At 44.6% G+C, this 10,654-nt stretch overlaps 1 protein-coding gene and 1 non-coding gene across 2 annotated transcripts; both read left to right on the forward strand.

The window, feature by feature from the left end:
- The first annotated feature begins 2,442 nt into the window (after positions 1–2,442).
- On the forward strand, positions 2,443–10,594 carry LOC147241578 (glycine--tRNA ligase-like). The gene is made up of 17 exons (XM_086190884.1): positions 2,443–2,748; positions 3,084–3,185; positions 3,366–3,468; positions 3,578–3,719; positions 3,978–4,066; positions 4,767–4,843; positions 4,931–5,076; positions 5,162–5,311; positions 5,389–5,551; positions 7,695–7,859; positions 7,948–8,054; positions 8,159–8,305; positions 8,404–8,489; positions 8,582–8,691; positions 8,904–8,997; positions 9,097–9,287; positions 10,128–10,594. Exons 1-17 carry the CDS (start codon positions 2,497–2,499, stop codon positions 10,251–10,253), a joined length of 2,250 nt encoding a protein of 749 aa, XP_086047010.1. The 5' UTR covers positions 2,443–2,496; the 3' UTR covers positions 10,254–10,594.
- LOC147241579 (small nucleolar RNA SNORA84) lies at positions 3,772–3,906 on the forward strand. Its single transcript, XR_015111092.1, has one exon. It is a non-coding gene; the product is annotated as a small nucleolar RNA SNORA84 (small nucleolar RNA).
- Positions 10,595–10,654: the final 60 nt, after the last annotated feature.

A 10,654-nucleotide genomic window follows, 5' to 3' on the forward strand; every position in this document is an offset into this window, starting at 1 on the left:
TCCATTCTCTCTCGCTCGTGTCAGGTTCTCCAGCGTGACGCTTGTAAAAGGCTGCAGTTCGCTCCGAGAAGGGTAAAAGTTTGCCGTCCAGACATCCTGTCCGAGGTAGCGCATTCATAAAAAACAGGCTTGCTTCCTCTTCAAAGAAGAAAATCCTTTCCCAGATCACACAGTGGTGTTGAGTTGTGCCCTTGATATCATCCAGTATTCAAGAATTCAGAGATATAACGTGATGATTTTAGTTGAGCAAACCAGCAAAACTTTATTTATAGTACATTTCATTGCAGGTAGAAGCACATTGTGGTTGCAGCATCAAAGTTAAATTGGACGATCATCCATCGTCATCTTCCGCTTATTCCTACACATTAAGGGTCGCGGGGGGGCTGGAGCCTATCCCAGCGTCAACGGGCGAGAGGCGGGGTTCACCCTGGACAGGTCGCCAGTCCATCGCAGGGCCAACATAGAGACAGACAACCATTCACACTCACAGTCACACCTACGGTCAATTTAGAGTATCAATCAGCCTCGTCCCCTCTTGATGTCTTTGGCCTGTGGGAGGAAGCTGGAGTACCAGAGAGAACCCACACAGGTACAGGGAGAACATGGAGACTCCACACTGAAAGATCCCGTGCCCGAGCCAGGACTGGAACCCGGAACCTTCTTGCTGTGAGGCCACAGTGCTAACCACTGCACCACCGTACAGCCCTAAATTGGGGTGTGTACATTATAAATATTAGCTGTATGAAATAATAATCATTAAAAAAACAAAAACAAACGTAAAATGTAAATTAAAACCCGTGTAGAAAGCAGAAATAAAATCTAATTAGAAAAAGCACTGTCCACTGACCAGTGAATACTCAAAAAACTGTACCTGGAATCACTGTCTCCAATGAAACAAAAATGACATGATATGAAAGGAGAATTGTATTATAATAGGAATAAAATAACAAGTGTCACATGCGCTCAGTTTTTCTTCCTGAGATGGTACGAATCCAATTCCCAAAATGTTCTTTTACAGCCTAAAATAATATACCTCGCTCATCTTTTGATGACATTTTTAGTCATATAATCAACAAAGAAGATCATTTATGGTGTAAAACGGTCAGTAAAACTGCAAACAGAAATCTGCCTATGAGTCCGTTGGATTTGCTGCTGCAGAGACATGCAACCATTGGTTTGCATGTAACGCCACCTTATGGAGAAGATCCTAATTGGTTAGAGGCTGTTTTCAATCACGCTCATTGGTAATATGGGTATTATGTAACAAATATCCTGCACATTTTATTCAGTGGTTAATCCCCATGTATCATGTTAGCATGGGGGGGGGGGGGGGGGCTTGTGGTTTTAGTTCTGTGTGCATCTTATTTCATTTTGTGCAACGTTTAACTCGGTACAGCAGCAGGAATCACTGGCTTTGATTGAGCTGTAATGGACCTTGAGAAACCTGCAACCATCGATCACATGTCAGGAAGGGTTGTTAATAGGGATGATTGATGCCATAAAGGTCACATCTTGTCATTCCTGTGTAAAATCAAGACGTGTGTGTGTGTGAGTGTGTGTGTGTGTGTGTGTGTGTGTGAGGGGGCGTAATACAGCTGAGATGATGACATTTGACCTGATGGGTTTATCTTGCGGGAGGAATGAGTTGCTTGTTTTCACAAAGACGATGGAGGAAGCAGATCGAGAAGATACCACATGGTGTATTATTGATCAGGACTCAGATATTTGCAAGGGTTTATATGAGGATTGTATCAAATCTGCTTCCTCTCTAATTCAAACGTGAGGAGACTCCAGAGGAACCAAGATGATCCTGCATTCCTCACAATGCGCCTGAGAGAAGTAGGTTGGACCACAGAATCACAATTTTTTTTTTCCTGAGATGAAGTTGCTTTGAAAAATAACACAACTTGACTTGGTTTGAGGCAGTATTGAAAATTGAATTTTTATTGCTGTTAAAACACATACGGGTATTCTTATTTCATTTTATAATACAATCTGTCTTGCGTCCTTGAATTTTTAAGAAAATTTTGCCATGACACTTGACCTGGGCATTTATTTGTGTCAAAATGAATTTTTTTTTTTGGTAAAATTAAAATTTCCTCCAGTATGTTTGTATCTCAGTGTGATCAATTACGATCATTTAATGTAATTTGTTGTAATAATAGAATTAAAAATTGCTTTCTTACAGTATTCAGCAACTACATTTGTGATTGTCTTAAGATCCACTATTAATTGGTTTTATTTCAGTATTTTCTTTCATCACATGATTTGTTTTGCTTTCTAGCAGTATTAAAGAACTGTACACCAAAAGGAAACTGTAATTTCCATAAAGGATTATTTCATTTGTACTTTACGTGTGAGACGAATCTGCTCTTCCGTGATTCATCACTTGTCACCTGTCGCTCCGTGTGGCGAAAGTGCCAGCCCGGAGCGACAGCCCGGTTTACGTACATCCGGTGATTTCATCATTCTCCTCAACTCGTATTACGGTGGTCCATGCTTCTTCGCAGCGCAGCATCAGCCCTGCTGAGGACCAGCACTGAGATTCCCTCCCTTTGTCCGGTGTTACAGGTCCGTTTTGTTCGTCTGTCGCTCCGCTACACATCCCGAAGCAGGCCGTTTTCAACATCAGCCCGCTTGTGTAAGAAGAACAAGAAAAGCCTGTGGCTGCAGCTTGCGCAAGGACAAACCATGGACGGAAACATTGAAGAGGTTCTCGCCCCTTTGAGGCTTGCAGTTAAAGAACAGGTAAACACTCGCGACTTGGTTTATTTGGGTTTGTTGTGTCAGACACAGCCGGGGGAGCTCGGTGGGCTAACCGGCTAACCTGCCCGGCAGCTAAACAGCTGTCAATGAATGAGGGCAGCATTAGCTAGCTGCTAGCACTAGCTGCCAGGCATGTCTGCGCCCTTTGCCACGTTTCAGTGTGCTGATGCTGGCTTTGTGAGCAGGGTGCGGTTAAGAGAAGGGGCCCAGCCAGTGATGATGTTTAAAATGAAACCCAACCACGATCTGCTTGCTTTGTAAACGGAGATCGAGGCTTTTCTCGAGCTGCGTTCTAAGTCTGGGAACCTGTGTTTCAGGGGGACCTGGTGCGCAATATGAAACAGGATGGCGCTCCTGACGTGGACGTCAATAAAGCTGTGGCTGAACTGAAAGCAAGAAAGAGAACTCTGGAGGCCAAGGTAAGGCCGTGCAGATTCCATGCAAATTTCAAAAAGATCTGAGGCAGAGTCCAACGGTGAAGGCTCCTGAATTAATCAGAGTGGTCATGAGCAACAGAATCTAACATGATGCCGTATATGAGATTTGCTGCAGTCAGTTTTATTGCCCCACGTGTCAAGTAACACTGGCTGTAATTGCAGGAGCTGGCATTGCAACCCAAAGATGACATCGTTGACAGAAGCAAGATGGAGGACACCCTGAAGAGGCGATTCTTCTACGATCAGGCCTTCGCCATCTATGGAGGTTAGATTATTTGACGGCTTGATTGTTGGAGTTGGGCTTTTGGTTGGTGCATTAACCATCACACACATAGTCTTTAAGCACTCTGTTACCATGCAGTAATGCTCCTCAGGGGTGAGCGGCCTGTACGACTTCGGCCCTGTGGGCTGTGCTTTGAAGAACAACATCCTGCAGGCCTGGAGGCAGCACTTCATCCAGGAGGAGCAGATCCTGGAGATCGACTGCACCATGCTGACCCCTGAGCCCGTCCTCAAGTAGGTGCACTCATGCCTTCAGCCCAATATTGTTTTTATGAAAGAAGAAAGTGCCTGGTGGTTCCTAGAGTCGGCTCCGAAGTGCCGAACTGTGGGTTTTGTTTAACAGGCAAATACGAATTCTGCGATTTTATGCATGGAAGCTGTCACTATAGCAGATTTCCATAGCCCGGTTGCAGGTACATGTTTGTCTCGACAGGATTGTTTTATGAGAATGGAAGCAGTCCTGACAGATTTGCTGTATTCTTTTCCTTCTAGGACATCAGGACATGTGGACAAGTTTGCTGACTACATGGTGAAAGATGTCAAGAACGGCGAGTGCTTCAGGGCTGACCACCTCCTCAAAGGTAACATCCCCCTGCTCTCCTTGACGACTCTAGAGCGGTCCGCTTCCACTATGATGTCATCGCGGCACAGACTTGTGTTGACAGTGTCTCAAAGTATCCCATTTGTGCCTGAGGGGGAGTGGAAGTGGTCGGACCAGCAGAAATCACAAAGAGATTTCGTGGAACAACAAGCTGCCTGGGTCAGGCGGGAGTTGAGCCAACAGCTGGGAGCTCAAACCAGATGAGAGAACCTGTCAGGCCCTGAGAGACTAATTAGCTCGGAATACCAATTGAAGCTGACATGCCGAAACGTGTCAATGGCAGTCAAAATGTCAAGTCATGCTCTGATTTTATGAAGTTATTATTTAGCAGGGCCAGGACAGTTCGTCGACACCTCCACCATCATTAGAAAGTGAAACTAGTAATCAAATGTTGTTCCTTTTTCCATCCTGTCAGGCCTGATCCTGGATCAGCGCCATACATATGTGACATTGTGATCACAGACATTGTTACCTTCTTAAAATAATTGCCTAAGTCATGTTTTGACAAAACTTTTTTTTTTGTTCCTTATGATGTTTTGTCTCCAGTTTTTGTGTGTGTGTGTTTTCTGAAAAACTTGAAAAAATGACGGGCGATTATTTTGAGACGGCGACGACCTGTGAATAAATACCTCCAACATGTTGACTTCACATCTAAAGAGTCTGAACTCTGTGTCCCGCAGCTCATCTCCAGAAGCTGATGTCTGATAAGAAGTGCGCTGCGGAGAAGAAGGCAGAGATGGAGGGGGTCATTACTCAGGTCAGCGCTGACTGACTGAAAAACGTGCTTTTGTCCCTGACGAAGCTGCGAAGCATTGATTACGTTTTATTTTAATATTATTTTCAGATGGACAACTACACTCAGCAAGAGCTGACCGACCTCTTTGTGAAATACAACGTCAAGTCGCCCATCACAGGGAATGACCTCACCCCTCCAATTTCCTTCAACCTGATGTTTCAGACGTCCATTGGACCAGGGGGGAACATGACAGGGTAAAAAATACAAAAACAACACCCACCAACCTACTCGTCGTGTTGAATTTCTTGACTCGTGACTGAACAAATCTTCTCTTTCTAGCTATCTGAGGCCTGAAACCGCTCAGGGAATCTTCCTCAACTTTAAGCGTCTATTGGAGTTCAACCAGGGAAAGCTTCCCTTCGCTGCTGCTCAGATAGGAAACTCATTCAGGAATGAAATCTCTCCACGCTCTGGACTCATCCGTGTTCGGTGAGCAATCCACTCGCACGCATTTTTCCCAAAGTACTTCAGATCACCTCTTGAGATCTATAATTTTGCCCCCACAGCGAGTTCACCATGGCTGAGATTGAGCACTTTGTGGATCCTTGTGAGAAGGTCCACCCAAAATTTTCCAATGTAGCTGACCTGGATATCATCTTATACTCTTCGAAAGCCCAAACCAGCGGCCAGTCTGCACGGGTCATGAGGCTGGGTGATGCAGTGGAACAGGTAGGAACCTTTTTGTTTTTACATTTAAAGTGGAGCTTGTCTGGTCTTTAATTGAAATGTTGCCTCATGTAGGGTTTGGCTCAAAAAGAAGCGTTAGCTCACTGTTGCTAAAGCAGGAACTGGTGAGGTCAGGTCAAGGCCTCTTTGGAGATGATGGCAGAGAAAGACGGAGTACGAGTAGCTGGCAGCTGTAATGGAAGACTTTAGCATTGCATTGTGTTGGTCTTACGTTTGAACTCTGTGGTTAAGCACCCTTAAGTTCGACACAGTTGTATATCTGGATACATATGGATTCTTCCTCAGCACACAACAAGCGTGTGCTGAACAAATTTCCCTGTTGCAAGATTAAAGAATAGCTTCGACTCAGCAACAGTTTAAGTGTTTTGTTTTTTTTCCTCATCTAACCAGAACTTCGAGCCTCTTGGGACAATCAGTGTGTCTGTCTTCATAATTTTTCCACCACAGCAGCAAAACGATGTTCTGATGGCGACACGTCCTCTGTGTGCACGCGGTCGGTTTACTTTGGTTCCAAAGTGCTGGAACTGACTTCTTAGACATTGCAAATTAAATGCTTACAACTGCAGCAGAGTGATTCCCTTAAGGCCCATTCACGCTCAATGTAAAATACACATACGGACATGGACGGAGCCTTTTGTCCGTACCCTGCTTTTATTTCTGCACATTTCCATGAAGCTAATGGATAACGGAGCAGTACCACCAGAAATTATGGGGGCAGTGCTGCTGTCACTACCCGATGTGTTGCTCTAGCGCGACGCAAAGAAGAAATGGCAATGGCGGAACTTTTTGAGGAGAGATTGTGCGAGTTTATGTCTCATTATTGTTTCTGTTTATGTCTTTTGTGCAAGACAAACATTAGCAATTCCTCCTCCAGTCGCCACGTTTGTTTTTGTGTTTGTCATCTTAAACTTTTGACTGTGGGCTTCGCCCTGGCTGATGTATTTGTTAACATCCATGCCACTGTCAAGGATGCATGGAGGTATGTGAGCGGTGACGCTGACATCATTTGAAATGGACGCGTTCATATTCGTACGTACACTGAGCATAAATGGGCCTTTAACGTTGTTTTGTGGCGCACATGAAGTGAGAGACAGTAATGATTGTAGTGATTTTGGCTTTTTGATATGAATGCGTTTACATGTAAACTGTGAGTGAAATAAGGTCTTCGAACACATTTCAAATGGCTGGCAGGTTAGAATTCAACAATGCACCAATTTTATGGGAATCAGGTGAATTACGCCGGTCATCATGTTAAATCAACCGGTGCCAAATTCTGGCACCTGAGACAGTAACTTAGTGGGAAGTGAGAAAGATGGAGAGAGGGAGTCAGGCATCATTCAGCTTGATGAGCGCGGAGCAGACGTGACTTTACAGGGAGTGATGTTCACACGCTCCTCTCAGCGCTGTCCTCGCCCCGTCAGCATTTACGCACAGAGAGAGTGAGGGAATCAATGTGCTGCACGTAGCTTTGCTGTAACACAGGAACCTGAGCGATGCAATTGCACATCGGCTGATATTGATAATGAAGAGGGCATCAGCGCTCAAGATGACAGCGCTCGATGTTTGTGTGTTGGTGTGAAGTTAAAGGTGACGGAGAACTGATTTTGTCCTCCAAGATATTGTGACAAAGGGCTACAAGACTTAACATGCTTTGATTTTTTTGTTTGTTTGTTTATTTCCTGGACCCTAAAGTGGAATTAAGATAAAAACAGCATGAAAATGTAATTAAGCACATCAGTATGAGCAGGTATTGGTCCTATTTTTCTGTAAATATATCGATATCTATACAGCCCCGTGTCTTTTTCTGGCCCCAACATCAATGATGGGCTTTTTCAAATGTTTTAGAATGGAAGAGACTTTTCAAATTTACAGTTTGAATGTCATATTAACCTTGTTTGCTACAGAATATATTGCCGCTGGGAATTACTGGCTGGATCAGTTGTAAATGTTATCGGCAATCAATCCAACATCACGCGCCCCCATGGTGACCAGTAACAAGTGGTCACTATACCAGTACACATTGGCCAGCTGTAATGAAGTTAGTAGTGGTTTTGACGTGGCAGGAAGGTTTTACTACTAAATATCCAATCAAAACTGTTACACTGAAACTCCTCTTTTCTCCTAGGGAGTGATCAATAACTCCGTCCTGGGATATTTCATCGGGAGGATCTACCTCTACCTTACTAAAGTTGGTATTGCCAAAGACAAGCTTCGCTTCCGTCAGCACATGGACAATGAGATGGCCCACTACGCCTGTGACTGCTGGGATGCCGAAGCCAAAACGTCCTATGTATGTTCCCTGGCAGTGGTTCTTCACATTCTAGAGCTCCATTGGTTCTCAGGCTGTGGCTGATGAATGAATTATTTGTCCCTCGCAGGGTTGGATTGAGATCGTGGGGTGTGCTGACCGGTCTTGCTATGACCTGAAATGCCACGCCCGAGCTACAAAGGTCCCTCTGGTTGCTGAGAAGCCTTTAAAAGAACCCATATCCTTAAATGTTTGCTGCTCTACCTTTGCAAAATAAATTATTTGATCCGTCACAAAACAAAGACAGCTACTGGTCAGTCAAACTCCTTAATTTCCCCATACAAAGTTGTAAATGTCGTCCAGTTTGAGCCCAACAAAGGAGCTATTGGGAAGGCATATAAAAAAGATGCCAAACTAGCCATGGAGTATTTGTCTGTTTGTGACGAATGCTTCATTTCAGAACAGGAACAACTGCTCAGTGAGACTGGGTGAGTGCTGAGAGCAGACTGGGCGTGTCTTAGAAAAGAATTACGGTGTCTGTGACGAATGATGTGTTTTATTTTGTTCTATTTTTTGAACTCTTCAGAGAGTTCACCATTGAGACGGAAGGAAAAACATTCAAACTCACCAAGGACATGGTCAGCGTGAAGCGGTTCCAGAAGACACTGCATGGTGAGCTTCATCCTTCCGAGACATAATTGATGACGCTCCTGCTCAGAGCGATGAATTTTGAAAGCTCGCTCGTCTGTTCTTGTTGTCCATAGTGGAGGAGGTTGTTCCGAATGTAATTGAGCCTTCGTTCGGCATCGGGAGGATCATGTACACCATCTTTGAACACACATTCCATGTCAGGGAAGGTGATGAACAAAGAACGGTGAGTTCCTCGTCTTTCAGAACTCGCTCACTAGCGCTCTGAAATACCATGGGTACGTTCTCATAATTAATGGAGTCGGTCCTAACATTCTCTTATGACAAAGGCTCGATGAACCACTCCTGAAAATGACAGACTCCTCAAAGTCCAGGTCCTTCCATATTGTTTAATTTTCCATTTTTTTAAAGCTTGCTGTTGTGTTTCTTTCCCTACAGTACTTTAGCTTCCCTGCTACTGTAGCTCCATACAAGTGTTCCGTCCTTCCTCTGAGTCAGAACCAGGAATTCATGCCCTTCGTGAGAGACTTATGTAAGTACCCACATAATGACAAAGTGCCATTTTTAACCGAAGAGAAGTAATGATAGACTCTGCTCCTCTTCACACTGTTTGTGCTCTTCTTGCTCTTAGCGGAGGCGATGACCAAAAACGGTGTGTCTCATAAGGTGGACGACTCCTCGGGATCAATCGGGAGGCGCTACGCCAGGACAGATGAGATCGGGGTGGCCTTCGGCATCACCATCGACTTTGACACTGTGAACAAGACGCCTCACACAGCCACCCTGAGGGACCGTGACTCTATGAGGCAGATCAGGGCCGAGGTAGAGCGCAAGTTTCTTTTACCTTTTCCTCCCCTCTAGCAAGGTCCAGTAGTGTCACACTGCATCAAGTCACATTTGCAACTGCAAACCCGAACAATGACCTTGTGATAGAAAATGTACGGGATGGTCATTTTAGATTTCGGACTTTTAAAATGGTGTGACATACAAGAACTGCATTGGCTCTGGTTTGTCTTTAGGAAGCAGGGCTGTGAACTGCTGGATGACATTGCTCACTGGTTGTGTGTCCAAACTGACTCTTTCTCCAAGCCCCCACACCAGCAGCAAAGTGACTCGCGTTGCCAATGTCCATATTTGTCATTGCTCCTTACGTGACACATCCGTGTGACTGTATCCTGACAATGGGGGGAGGGTTCACACCTGCAGTCTGTCCACGTTTGTCAGAATCAGTCAGCGACTCACTATGTTACGTTTTAATCCGGCCCAATTGGGACTTTCTGTATTTTTTGGGATCCTCATTTGTAAGCATGATGCGTCATCCGTCCATGTCTGTGAGGCTCTATGCACCTTGTCCAAAAAGAAGGAACAAAGTCTGCTAATGTGCACCATCCAGGATTGCTCAAGTAAACATTAAAGAAGCACGAATCAAGGCTCTATGCTGTATGAGGAAGCTGGTGTGTATTGACCATGTGGTTTTACACAGGTGATGACATCAGACCTGTCAAAACCTGTCTAACCAGCTTTGCCTTTTAACAATAAATTCACTTTAACTTGACCACTTCTACCAACACTCTGAGAAATTAATTTGCTGGGGTTGCCCCAAAAAGATTTGTTCAGTCTTAACTGATCCACACCATTTAAATTGAGTAAATCTGTCCTCAGGTCAGTGAGCTGCCTGTGATTGTTCGGGATTTGGCAAACGGCACGTTGACCTGGGCGGAAATGGAGAGCAAATATCCCATCTTTGAAGGACAGGAGACCAGCAAGAGGGACACGGTGGAGGAGTAAAGTCACCCATCATGGAACCCCACGGACTTAGTGCGTTACGCATCACCAGGAAGATTGTTGCAACTGTTTTGTGATCTACAGTGGACAGTTCAGTCACTAAAATGTCATGTACTCATCATATCTAACGGCTGACAAAAACTTGCACAGGACTTGAGCACCATTTCATCCATGTACGGTCATGTCAGTGTGTGAGGGGCAAACTGTAATCAGGTAGTTGGGTCTTCAGCAAAAGGAGGATTCCGCCATTCTGCTTTTCAGGCAGCTTGGATTGAGATAACTTAACAATTTCAATAAAAACAGCCAGCACTTACTGGGCACGAGTATCCCACATGCAGTGTTTTCTCTTTGAACATGGTCACTCCAACAATCCCAATGCTAAAAAAATTTAAAAAAATACAATT

Source organism: Aulostomus chinensis, chromosome 21 (genome assembly GCF_037954235.1).
Source record: "Aulostomus chinensis isolate RoL2024-O1b breed Wild chromosome 21, RoL_Achi_v1.0, whole genome shotgun sequence".
Classification (NCBI taxonomy): Eukaryota; Metazoa; Chordata; class Actinopteri; order Syngnathiformes; family Aulostomidae; genus Aulostomus; species Aulostomus chinensis.